This window comes from Anopheles coluzzii, chromosome 3, assembly GCF_943734685.1.
Source record: "Anopheles coluzzii chromosome 3, AcolN3, whole genome shotgun sequence".
Taxonomy (NCBI): domain Eukaryota; kingdom Metazoa; phylum Arthropoda; class Insecta; order Diptera; family Culicidae; genus Anopheles; species Anopheles coluzzii.
In genome coordinates, this window is record NC_064671.1 from 23,283,633 (window position 1) to 23,297,550 (window position 13,918).

The 13,918-nt window shown below is 44.5% G+C and overlaps 2 protein-coding genes across 4 annotated transcripts in view; one reads left to right on the plus strand and one right to left on the minus strand.

The window, feature by feature from the left end:
• LOC120957677 (protein limb expression 1 homolog) overlaps positions 1-5,052 on the plus strand; it is a 265,788-nt gene extending 260,736 nt beyond the window's left edge. For all 3 annotated transcript variants that reach the window (XM_049610215.1, XM_040379995.2, XM_040379996.2), the window contains 3 exons: positions 118-281; positions 2,110-2,303; positions 2,401-5,052. In XM_049610215.1, the coding sequence (XP_049466172.1) occupies positions 118-281; positions 2,110-2,303; positions 2,401-2,767 (725 nt within the window). In that variant the 3' untranslated portion in view covers positions 2,768-5,052. The remainder of the gene's footprint in view (positions 1-117; positions 282-2,109; positions 2,304-2,400) is intronic.
• Positions 2,802-8,072, minus strand: LOC120957679 (uncharacterized). The gene is made up of 4 exons (XM_040379997.2): positions 5,850-8,072; positions 5,566-5,770; positions 5,345-5,485; positions 2,802-5,233 (listed from the first exon to the last, which is right to left on the minus strand). The coding sequence occupies exons 1-4, from the start codon at positions 6,027-6,029 to the stop codon at positions 5,079-5,081; spliced, it is 681 nt and encodes a 226-aa protein (XP_040235931.1). The 5' UTR covers positions 6,030-8,072; the 3' UTR covers positions 2,802-5,078.
• Positions 8,073-13,918: the final 5,846 nt, after the last annotated feature.

A 13,918-nucleotide genomic window follows, 5' to 3' on the forward strand; every position in this document is an offset into this window, starting at 1 on the left:
GCTCGATCAATCGAACGATCGAGCGAACTATTTTGTTAAAATCTCAGTTTTAAGATATCAAATTGAAGCATTCAAAGCGTTGCTAATTATTGATTCCCTTTCCTCCTCTGCTTCCAGTGAACGTCGTCGAAGCACTGCAAGAGTTCTGGCAAATGAAGGCAGCGCGCGGAGCGGACCTGAAGAATGGCGCACTAGTGATATACGAATCGATTCCGTCCACCAGCCAACCGTACGTGTGCTACGTGACCCTGCCCGGTGGAAGCTGTTTTGGGAGTTTTCAGGTACTTTGACTGTGCAAGTCAGCTTCACTTCCTTTACAACAACAAAGAAGTGCATTACTAGAATTTAGTGATGTGCTATTTAGAGCGCACCCACAACTCCGATCCGACTCCGGCTATGGTTAGTCCGATCCCGACACCGGCAAAATGGGAACCACTAGTCCCGCCAGGAGTTTGAGTCGTCTGGAGTCGTCTGGAGTAGAGTTGGACAAAACGCACAAAAAAGCGGAACTGGGTCCGGACGATTCCAACAAATTTCGGACCCAGTTCCGAAGGGTAGGTTCAATCCGACAAGCCGGAACCGCCCGGAATCGTCCGGAATCGTTGGAATCGTTGGAATTGTCGGAATCGTGCGGAGTCGTTGGAACCGTCCGGAATCGTCGGGATTCGACCGGAATTAACCAGAATCGCTCGGAATCGCCCGAAATCGCCTGGAATCATTCGGAATCGTCGGAATTCCATTTCATTTCATGTCATTTATTCAGTGCATAGCCTAATACAAATACATACAAACAGTAACATAAGAAGCTAGCGTGCATATCGAACGATATTGAGGAACTCAGTGCGCGACATTCCTGGCTTAAATGTACGACAGACAGCATTGACATATGCGCGGCGGCCGGAACGTCCTTGAATCGTCTGGAATCGTCGGAACAGTCGGAATCGACCGGAATCGGCTCTACTATTCACTACTATCGATTGACTACGATTCCGCACGATTCCGAACGATTCCGGTCGATTCCGGGCGATTCCCGCCGACTCCGGTCGATTCCGACTGTTCCGACGATTCCGGACGATTTGAACGACTCCGCACGATTCCAGACGATTTCAGACGATTCCGGACGATTCCGGACGATTCCGGGCGATTCCGACGATTCCGGACGATTCCGGACGATTCCGGTGGAACTAGCGATTCCTTCTCTCTGGAATCGGAATCGGAATCATACTTGCCGGAACCGGAGCGGAACCGTGGGTGCGATCCGCAAACCCCATCTCTAGTCTGGAGTCGTTCGGAGTTGCCCGGAGTTCGAGTTATCTGAAGTCGCCCGGAGTTGGAGTTCTCTGGAGTCGCCCGGAGTTGGAGTTATCTGGAGTTGGCCGGAGTTGCTCAGATTCGGAGATGTCCGGAGACGTCCAGAGCCAGAGTTATCTGGAGTCGTCCAGAGTCGCCCGGAGTCAGAGTCGTCCGAAATTGTAATAGTCCGGAATGGTCCGAAGATGCCCGGAGTCGTCCGGAGTCGTCCGGAGTCGGAGTCATTTGGAGTCATTTGGAGTCGTCCGGAGTTGTCCGAAGTCGCCCGGAGTTGTAGTCGTCCGAAGTCGTCAGAATTCGCCGAGGTTGGAGTTGTCCGGAGTCGGCCGGATTCGTCCAGAGTCGATCAAAGTCAATCCCGACCGCGACTCGAGTCAACTGGAGCCGTTCGGTGCATTGTAATTGTTATGAGGAATTTCATTTCGTTGTCTTTGTTTTTTTTTTTGGTTTTTCACTTTGCGCGTGTATTTCGTACACAGATCTTTGTTTTGAAGGAAGACACCGGCCCGGATTTCGGACGACTTCGGGTGACTCCGGACGACTCCTAACGACTCCGAACACCTTTGCACGACTCCGAACACCTCTGAACGGCCCCGAATGACTCCAAACGACTCCGAACTCCGAGTAACTCCGAGCGACTCCGCACAATTCCGGATAATGCCGGGCGGACCTACCTTCCGGTGTCGGTTACGGAATCTACTCGGAATGTTTACCTTTACCTCCAAATTTTTACGCCACCTTTACCCATCACTACTACAATCCTTTCAATGTTTCACTCGGTTCCCCACATTGTTACAGAACTGCCCCACGAAAGCAGAAGCACGGCGAAGCTCCGCGAAGATAGCTTTAATGAATTCCGTATTCAACGAACACCCGTCCCGGCGCATCAGCGATGATTTCATCGAGAAGGCGGTCACCGAGGCGCGTGCCTCGTTCAAGGGCGATCAGAACCAGGAGGACGACGGGCCCGACACCGGCATCGGAGCGTTCAGGTAAGGCCGTTGGCAAGAGCGATCGTTCAGCGGATTTTTACAAAGGAAACGTGTTTTATTCTCCCCCGACCCCCCTCCCCCTCATCGCGCTATGCAGATTCATGCTGGAAACCAACAAAGGCCGCACCATGCTCGAGTTCCAGGAGCTGATGACCGTGTTCCAGCTGCTGCACTGGAACGGTTCGCTGAAGGCGATGCGCGAACGGCAGTGCTCGCGGCAGGAGGTGGTCGCCCACTACTCGAACCGATCGCTGGACGACGAGATGCGCCAGCAGATGGCGCTCGACTGGATCGAGCGGGAGCACGAAAACCCCGGCCTGCTCAGCCGGGAGCTGGCTATAGCCGAGAGAGAACTAGAGACTGCCCGTCTGGCGGGCCGGGAGCTGCGGTTCCCCAAGGAGAAGAAGGACATCCTGCAGATGGCGCACAACCAGCTGACCGGGGGCAGCAACATCAACAGCTGAACCAGTCGCCTGCTGCCATTTTTGTTTCTTCTCCCCCCTCCGATCCCGCTTTCACCCCACTTCAACATCCCGCGGTGGCCGCGGCGGACGCATCTAACGCAAGCAAGCTAATTTTAACTTACATATTATTCTTATTTTTTTGTTAGGCATTTGTTTTTTTTTTTTAAATATGAATCCAATTAACGGCAACACATTGCACACACATACATGGCCGTTGATGACGCCGACGGTAGTTGACAGGCACGGCGTTACGGAAATGAAAAAGCATGTAGTAGATCTCTGCTACCTGAACGATTTTGTTTTAACTGCTTTCGATTACATTCGATTTTATAGCAAACGCTGTGCTAAGCACGACTCCACTATCATCATCACATCGATCACGAGATTGTTAGGCGTGAAATATCGATCGATGTCGTATTGGCAAGTAACAAAAGTAAAACAAACAGAGGAAAAAAACGTATTGCTAGATGCAACGGTTCACCTACAATGCTTGGCTACATTAAAGAGCTATCTTGCGCGAGAAACGCAACGTTTACATTACTACCCAAGTAAACTTAGTTTCTTCCCCCCTTCTTTTCGGGATCTAGAGATTAATTCTTCGTACAGGAATCACTTTCTCCCACGATCGTTTATTAGCAATCCGCGAAGCATCCAAAATACGGTCTCTCGTGCAAGCTATTCAAACTGACTAACATTTTAACGAACGACTGCATCATTCTCTTACCACTTGTACATAAAAAGCGAGGTAGAAAGAGAGAAAGAGAGAGAGAGATAGAGAGAGAGAGGGAGAGAGAGAGAAAGTGAGAGAAGAAGAGCACTATCATATAGAGTCAGTACGAACAACGAAAGCGCGGATCGAAAAATGCGTTCTCTGTGGTCTGTGGTAAAGGTAACGAACGTGCGCAAGAGCAAGAACAAAGCATCGAACGTTTAAACGTTATTTTTTAACTTTACGTTTAAACATTTTTAACCCACTCTTAACGTCTCCCTTCCCAAGGGCTGTTGAAAATGCTACAGTTTTTGAGTAAAATGGTTTAATTTTATTGTTCCTTTCACCTTTCGCATGCATGCTCACCACCACTCTCCTTCCACCCTTTCAAGCATTGTGTTGATTGCGTTTAATTCAGATGCCTGTTGACAGAGTAATAAAACAGCAACAAAAAATGTGATTTTTAATTTCGACAAGATTAGGTAATGTGCAAAAGCAAAACAAGAAAAAAAAGCAAAATTTATTATTATTTTTTCGTCGTGAACGCTATTTATTTAAAAAGGATGATAGAGAGAGAATAAAAACGAGGAGGCAACAAAAAAGCTTAACAAAAAAAGAAGTAGAAGAAGTAGAAAGGCAAAACGGTGTTTTATTTACAATCGACAATCGTTGACTAGGCTAGGTAATGGAAATTTTATTATTATTTTTTTGCAACACGTGAAGCAACAACGCGAACTTGCAACAAAACAAAAACTTTCGGCCAAATTTTAATCTTAATTGAAATTTATAACAAACAAAAAACAAAAGTTACGTGTTAGAAAGAAAATACAAAATGAAAATGTAGAAGAAATGAGACGGGAGAAAGAGAGAAATAATGAGATAAGAAGAAGAAAAGTATGTGCGAGAGAAAGAGAGAGAGAGAAAAAAGTATAAATTAAAGAAAAAAATTCTAATAAACAAATCTAAACGAAGAAATTGTGATTCTTATGTTTAACTAAATTTACGATAATGTACGATTACGAAAAGCGGCAACAAATCATACAACAGAAAAAAAGAAGGGAAAAAAAGAAATCAAAACAAAAAGAAGCAACAAAACAAGCACAACAACGATTTTAAGTCGACTACCAGCCACAAACCGTCGTTTGTTTCTAGTTTTACGATTTGCTTCGTAGCAAAATTAACTCAAATACCACAACCCCAGTGGAAAAACAATCATTTCTGTCCCGTAACCCATAACGCATATGCTTGCAGCCTTAATAGAGTATTTTGTTTTTAGTAATTATGAAGTATCATCATTTTGTTTTCACCTATCCACCCCCGGGGGGATTGCCAGGATCAGATCAGTAGGACACGAAATAGGAGAGAGAGAGAGAGGAGTGTTTTTTTTTCTTTTCTTTTTAAATCAAATCACGCTAGCGCGCGCTGCTAATGACACAACGAATAACAAACAACACACGTCTCCGTTACGTATTTTGTAATGAAAAGCAAATAATACGCATTGTACAACACAGCACCGAGCGAGCGAACATTGTGGCGCGTGATACAAATAAATGAATTTTAACAATATACATACATACATTACACACTTTTCAATTTCAATCTTCAAGATTGGCGCAGATTTCGGCACTGATTGGTCATCGTTTTGCACACCCCGATTAGGGTCAGGGCGGTCGTAATGGTGGTGAACGCGATCAGCATCTGCTTGTGCTGCACCGATAGCATCCGCGGCGAGTACTCGAGCGCGAGCGATGTCATACCTGCTCGGGAGGGGGGTGAAAACGGGATTATTGCAAAGAGGGTTGTTGTCGTTGCTGTGGCGCGTTCAATCAATCGAAACGTGCGCGCGATCCACACACTTCCACACTCACCGATAACGAAGGCGACAATGCCGGTCAGGTAGTGGCACATCTTCACGTACACTGGCTTGATGAGGTGCTTAATCTTGACGGTGTACATCGCTGCGATGCCGTTCAGTATGGACAGTGCGATAAAGATGAGTGAAACCAAACCTAAAACAAAAAACAAACAAATGTAATGCCAATGACATCGTGGACAGTAGGAGGAGTATTTAAAATGCATTTCCATTTACCCGTTATGGCATGATCCGACCGGAAGTGGTTCCGTCCAGCATCCTCCTTCAGATAGATCTCAATAACGATCCCGACAAGGATTGCAACACAGCCGATCGCCTGCAAAGCCCAGTGCAGATGGCGCTTGGTTGCAGTCGAGTACCGATTCGTCCACGAGTTGGCAGGGTAGAGCGTAAGCAGTGACTGTGCCATGAAAAATTGGTACTGCGGTAAAAGAAATCGGGGAACAGCTTGTAAGTAACGTTCGCGATGTTTACTACCCCCGTTTTAATCATATACTTACACCGACGGAGCAGAGGAAAATGTGCCAGGTAAACAGCTTGCCAAAGCCTCTCGTGTACGAGTAGTAGGACAGATAAAACGTCACATATCCAATCAGCATGTGGTTGATGGTGTTAAAGCATGTCTCCAGATGGTAGGCGATCTTTTCCCTGCGCTCTGCCCGCGTATCGATCGGTTCCATGTTGTGTTGTTGTTGCGCCGACGGATTGTGGTACGCACTCGTGGTCCCGCACAAAACGGCAATAGGCAAACTGACCCCTTCGACTAAGCCCCGCTTGCTGGTTTTATAGCCGAATAAAAGGCGAGCAGCTTCATTCTGTATCGCTCGATCAGCTAAGATACGTGTCTGTTGATGGCTGTGTGCTTATCAAACCGCCCCCCCCCCCCCTTGCATTTTGCTGCATCGAACGGTTTGATCTTGTCACGAAATTGAAGGAAAACCCCCCCACTGCTTCGATTGGTTGCATCTTTGAAATTGAAACAGAAAAAAACTGATTAAACACACTTTCTAGAAATAGCTAGAGTACAATGTTGGTAATGCGAAACACACCGACAAGACGGACTTTAATTGCAGTACCACTGCTTTTGCGTTGGTATGGAAGGGTCTTGGAAGCTTCATTCTGTTCGTGCTGATGGCCAACTGTCTTAACAATCATTCACACCAACCGGTTAGAGAAATTAATTACAGCCCAGGCAAAACAAAACAAATCGCACAAACACAAGCACACACCAACCAATCCATCGCAATCAAAGCTTGTGGGAAAAGGCTGTTTCGGATGGCTCCTTCGTTTTTGCATTTGATTGCAATAAAATTCAATCAGCTCACTAAACCCCCAAATTCGCCCTGTAAGCGGTGTGGTGTAAGGCTGTGGAGCCTAGGTACAGCGCAGGCAACGAATCTCGCCATAAAAAAGCGGTCCATTTTGACCGCTGCCTGCCTGTGCTTCCGAACTGCCCCTAACACATTGTGCTTTAAAAAAAAAACAAAAGAACACGAAAAGAATACATAAAACAAACTGACAAACTACATCAACCATTCCAGCTCAAAGTACGATCGGCCCACCAAAAAAAAAATCAACCTAAAAGCGCCGACATTTGTCATTTCTGCGCTTCTACAAACGATCAACCCCGAGAACGATTCCGTACACACAAGCATTCAAATATTTTATTTAATTATCGTACAGCTGCAAATGATTCTGTTTCTTTTCTTTCCTTTTTTTGAGGAATTGCCAACTGCATTTTGAAGTTGCATCGTATCAAAAACGAACGGAGACAATCAGAACTGGGACGGGACGGTTGCAACAAAACGGCCCCTCTTTCGATGATCGATGAAGATGGTTTTACGTTAAAAGTTACTCAATTTAATAGAAAAGAAACATATTTTTTAATTCTATAAAAAAAATTAAAAACAAATAATAATTTTAACTACAATGTGCAAAACAAACAATACAAAATCAACAATCAACAGTCGTTTTTTTCGGTAATCAATTTACACTGGGCAGCACTAACTCTACTCCACAAAACGCATATCCGTTCCCCCTCCCCTCCGGGGTGGTGTAACCGTTTTGTGCCGCATCATCATCATCATCATGCAACAACAAACTCATCGCCACTTTCGGTTCCCGATTTTTCGGTAGGCCCCCTTTACCTTTGGCCCATACCTGGCCCGGGTGCCGCTTGTCGCTTTCCACTCATTCTCTCTATCGTTCTCTAGGCAACGGCACCGCTTACTGCTGCTGCTGCTGGGGCCTGGAACGCATTGTGCGGTTGCGGTGGCGACGATGCCCGGCATTACGATGCACATCTTCCTGTACCGAACAACAATCATCATCCTTTCATCGCCCCAAACGCATCCGCATCGTAGTTGCGATGGAACCCAAACGGGAAGCGAACACACACACACACACACGTGGAGGTACGAAGGAATTTCCTTTTTCCTTACTGGTCAGCAAGCGTTTGATACGCAGCAGCCAGCAGCGCAGCGGCAACGACAACCAAACAGCAGCAACAAAAAAAGTCTTACTCGTAATTTAAAATTTTAATTTTTATTCCTTACATTTTCGCGTTCGTTTGCTCTTTGCGAAACAACGCACAACCCCGTGTGTTGTGTGTCATTTTTCCCCGTCCCCGTTCTGTACGCATGGACACAGGTTTGTCCACAAAACACGTTGTAAGTGATGCCCCCTGCCTACTTGGTTGATGCACGGCTGGGGGTGGGGGTGCATTATTTTGTTTTATTTTGTTCTTTTTTTTAAAGGTGAACTATCGCAGTAACCCCCTGATATTGATTTTAATGAAGAAATATATTTTATGTTCGCTGTGCATACGAAGCGAAGTACGAATAATGTTTTTTTACATTTTGTTTAATTTAGCCTAACATTTTTACGACTTCGGTGCTAGTTTCAAATACATCCTGTAACGTTGGATTTCGTTCTCAGGACAATTGAATCCGGTATATTAGTTATTCTGCAAATAGATTTAAAACAATCGTCAAAATTAATCAAGCGACCAACTTCCCGAAATGCTCTTTGGGTGATATTATAATAAAAATTAATTTAACATAACTATTGCCATAGCTTACCTTAAACGAGCTTGAAACGGCGTAGCCAGCTGCAACGGCTCTACACTGACGGCACCCGTGTCCCAAGACCTATCCGCTTCAAACACCCAACCGGTCCATCTTCCACGATTGAAACCTTCCCCGCCCCGTCGAACCACCTGCAGCGTGTGTGTGTATCTAAAATAAATAAATGTATCACGGTTAATTACAAAAGAGGTCGTGTCCCCAAAACTTCTGCGCACCCCACACCCCTCCCGCCCGCCGCCCGCCGCCCGCCGCCCTTTCCCAATCCACTCTCGGCCACACCGCGCGCATACCGATCAACCCGATCGCAATTGGCTTGCCCAACAAAAAAAAGGGCCAATTTCGTCAACAAGTTTCCAGCGCAAACTGTCGCTGCTGCACGCCCGACCACATCCTTATACAGCCACTGGCCCCGGGACAAGTGTAACACAGGGCTGGCAGGGGTGCATGGGGTCGGACTACCGGGCCTGGTCGTACGTCGTACAATTTGTGAACTCCGATGCGCAGCACGCCACTTCTGCACACCCTTGCGTGTTTTGCGGACCCCACCCCGCACCGCACCGGACCCCCAAAACAACGTGACCAAAAGTGTATTCGAGATGCAGCCATTTGCCGGGGGGACCCGCAAGGAACGGAAGGAAACGAAACGAAAAAAAAGATGCACACTCGCAAAAGCCGCAACAAAAAACTGCCCCCGAAACTGCGTGGAAGGGATGGGGTGGAGGGTTCTTCATTCGAGAGAATGACAAAGTGAGCGAGAGACAGAACGTTCGCGTTTGTGCTGTTTGAAAAACTCCGGAGCTTCCGAAAAGTGGGAAGCACGAACACTTGGGGAGGCCAGTGTGCAAACGGTATAGTGGGAAGGAGGTGGGGCCGAGCTGGAACGCTGCCCTTTTGGCTTTGGGAATTTTCGTTGAATGATCTGTGGGAAAAGCCATCATTATTATTGGATGAAAAGCTCATTAACACATTTTAAGTTTTTTTCTCCCCTTCCCGGTTCGCTGGCCGCATGAAAACGGATCGAGAGGAAGGAATGGAATGGAGACACGTGTTGGTTCTTTGCGTAGCTTACGCACGAAGGAAACGCGCACGTCGCAGGTAGCTTGATGCAATATTTTGTGTGCAAACTGCAGGGTTTGTTTGTTGCCACCCTTGTTGGCAACCGAAAACACCCTTGCAATGGTGGGAGCGGGGAGATGAACGTTTTAGGAAAAACGCTTTATACTCCCTCCAAACCCCCCCCCCCCCCCACCCACCCACCACCACCATCCTTCCGCCCAGGGAGCTGAGGACGACGAAGGAATTGAGCAATCCTGTCACGCACGACGCTGCGGCAAACCGAGTTCAGTCACCTTTTGTAACAGTAAAACGCGGACACCAATACGGCGGATGATGATGAGGCCCCTCCGCGAATTTGATGGATGGAAAAACTTTTTGGAACCTTTCTCTTTATGAATATTCATGCCAACAAACGGAACAGGGGCTTTCATTTCGCAACACGGAAGAAACTAGTTTTTCTACATTAGCTCACCCAGTGGGGTAGGGGGTTCGGGTGGGGCAGTGTATAGGGAGGCCCAGGAGCTTCATCAGACTATTTCCGTTGCATTCCGCTTTAATTGCATGGAAGGAATGGACAGCCAACGAAACATTTCTGGCACTTTTTCGCTACTGGTCACGCCAAGCATTTGACGAACCGTTTTCCACATTTCAGGGAGGAGCCAGAAAGATAAGAATATTAAGTTCAGTTGAAGCAGTGGTGTATTACGTTACTTTTTTGTCACAGCTGTATGCTGCTGAATGTTTTTTTTTTTTCCTTTGTTTAGTATCCCTTTCGGTTTTTGTTTGAAGCATAGAGAAATACATTATATGAGAAAAAATGGCTTTAAGCGGACTTTAATGCAGCTCTTCCAGTTTACATTAGAATCGGTATATTTTTGTCAATAACTTCGATTTCTTTCTTTATCTTTATCTTTATCCCTCCGCCAGCATTATTCCGGCCCTTGTATATTCGGCCTTAGAGGGTTTTCGAGGATTATATAGACATGTTCAGCGAGTTGTAGATTCGTTCAGGCATATAATAGACTCTTTCAGCGAGATATACAATTTTTCGGAAGTAGGCGTTGACATGTTCGGTTAAGGCCGGGCTACATTGATCGTACTCGCAAGCGTAATTTTGATTTTCACTAGCGCATCTGGCGGCGACCAGCGCAAGCTAGATGTGGGTATAATTTACAGGGTTTTCGAGGATTACAGGGTTTTCGAGGATTATATAGACATGTTCAGCGAGTTGTAGATTCGTTCGAGCATATAATAGACTCTTTCAGCGAGATATAGAATTGTTCGGAAGTAGGCGTAGACATGTTCGGTTATACTGTAGAGCTGTCACTTTCGTACCCCTTGGACTGCAGCTTGCATCATTCTCATCAGAAGGTAAACAAACGGTTTTCGAAAAGATATGCTTTTTTCAACTAATTTATGTATTAACCAGCTTGAGGAATTATTATTAGCTTATTTTAGGACTTTTAAGAATGAAAAATTGAACCCTGCGGCACAGTGTGTAAACAAAACAAATGACAGCACTACAGAATCGCTGAACATGTCTACGCCTACTTCCGAACAATTCTATATCTCGCTGAAAGAGTCTATAATATGCCTGAACGAATCTACAACTCGCTGAACATGTCTATATAATCCTCGAAAACCCTGTATATAGACATGTTCAGCGAGTTGTAGATTCGTTCAGGCATATAATAGACTCTTTCAGCGAGATATAGAATTGTTCGGATGTAGGTGTAGACATGTTCGGTTATACTGTAGAGCTGTCACTTTCGTACCCCTTGGACTGCAAATTGGATCATTCTCATCAGAAGGTAAACAAACGGTTTTCGAAAAAATATGCTTTTTTCAACTAATTTATGTATTAAACAGCTTGGAGAATGATTATTAGCTACTTTTAGGACTTTTAAGAATGAAAAATTGAACCCTGCGGCACAGTGTGTAAACAAAACAAATGACAGCTCTACAGAATCGCTGAACATGTCTACAGCTACATCCGAACAATTCTATATCTCGCTGAAAGAGTCTATTATATGCCTGAACGAATCTACAACTCGCTGAACATGTCTATATAATGCTCGAAAACCCTGTAAGTGCCAAAATTATTCATACTTGGTGTCTCATCAAGTTTCGACCAGGCTACCTGTTTGCCGTAGGAAATGTTGATAAACGTCCATAAATTGCAACAAAGTATGCCGTTAATTGTTGTTGTTGGACAAATCGTCATTCATACAAAGCGCTGGGCCACATTTTTCCCCATCTTCCAATCTCTATCCATCATTGGGTAAAATTATAGCCTCCTCGACCCAAAACGTTTTTTGACAGATAAATTATGCCAGCATCTAGCTTCAACCCGCCGCCGCTAGATGGCGTACGCGTTCACAAAAATTACACTAAGGAGTACGATCAATGTAGCCCGGCCTTTATACTGTAGAGCTGTCACTTTCGTACCCCTTGGACTGCAGTTTGGATCATTCTCATCAGAAGGTAAACAAACGGTTTTCGAAAAAATAACTAATTCATGTATTAAACAGCTTGGGGAATGATTATTAGCAACTTTTAGGGCTTTTCAGAATGAAAAATTGAACCCTGCGGCACAGTGTGTAAACAAAACAAGTGACAGCACTACAGAATCGCTGAACATGTCAACGCCTACTTCCGAACAATTCTATATCTCGCTGAAAGAGTCTATTATATGCCTGAACGAATCTACAACTCGCTGAACATGTCTATATAATCCTCGAAAACCCTGTATACTATCTCTATAATAAAATTCTAATAAAGGGGTTCTTTCCGTTTTAAGTTCGTAGGCTGAAATTTCAGCCTGTCAGCTGTTTGCATTGTATAGCAGTTTTCTAAGTGGGTATAATGGGCTTATCCCAAGGTGTATGAATTTAGAAGGCTGATTTTTATCGCTTCTATTTCTGAATGAAGATTTCAAGAGCGTTTAGAGTATTCGTCAAGCCTCCAGAAATCATGTTTGTACAAAAGTTTTCATCCATCTTGTCAAAAAGTGATATTGAAATTTGGTTAAAAAAAACATGCTATGAGACCTGGACTACATACACTTTTATTCTGGATTCCATCACCAGATCTCTTAATACACCTTGGGACAAATGTAAACACCACCTTGTTTTGTCATTTTTCGAGCAGGTACTCGAATCTAATTCTAGCTTTGAGGCTAGAATAATCTAGACTGAAAATTGCAGGCTAGTTTTGCGTGTGCCATACGAAAAACTGACTAGAATCGTGAAGGGCCTCAAAGGCTGATCAGCGTTACTTTCCAGCGATCGCGGCAACTACATCGATTGTGCAACGAAATGCAACGCGCCGTCTTAGTATTTAGTGTTAGAGAAAAGAACAATGCAAATTACAGTCAGAATCAAAGTGTATTTAGACCAGATGGTCTCGTACACTTTGACAACTTATACAAATTTACCATACAAATTAACAACTAGTTTTGCCAACAAAAATTCATATTCTGACAGAATGAATGAATTAAAATTAAATAGAAACGGTTTGCACTGTTGCCTAGTACACATTGGTCTCCTCATCAAGGTGTTATTTGAACACAAAAATGGATTTTATTCCGTTCAGATTTGATTTGATAACAAAACAAAAAGAAATATGATATGTGTTTTTGTAATTTTTTCAGTGAAAAGAACGAAGATTCTAAGATTGTTTGTATATTCTGCAAGTCGCCAGAAAGCTTGTTGGAGGAAAAGATTTCACCCATTCTGTCTAAAAATGACGTTAAAATTTTGTCATAAAAACAGCCTTTGAAACCACCTGGTTCTCATACACTTTGTACAGGACCAAAGGTACAAACATTATCCAAGTTATCCATTCCTAACAACAACTCATTCGCCAACATCGTCTCACTATAGAATGAAAAAGTAACGCTCTATAGTGAGACCTATTGCGACGATTCAAAAAAAAAGCATGCCGCTAGTCTAAACTTAATTGAAAAACCCTGTATGAAATATGTGCATTCCTTACCCTCACTCGGCATCAGCAGATTCGTTCAAAATGGGCGCCTCCAAATGCAATCTCTTGCCTTCTCTCCGCTGCGGCGCTCTCCTATTCTGCTGTGGGTCGCCGCGTAGAAGAGGCAATTGGAGGCCCCATCACATTTGTTTATGAACGTTCTATCTACAAAAAAAGAAAAAAAGGAAATAATGAGTTGTTTGCGTTTTTACAGAAATTAAACTGTTTTATCTACATACCACACCTTTTTTCCCAGCGACTCATCTACTGTCTCCCGCAGAAAGCTCATTGGCCTATAGCAGTGCCACTTAGGAGGCGTAGGGGGATCTGAAATTATAATCAATAAATATAAGCAAGATTTAATGTGTTTTATTAGATAAATTTATAGCGCGTCTAGAAAACTCTTACTTACATACTGTTTCTTTATTCGATGCCAGCTCACG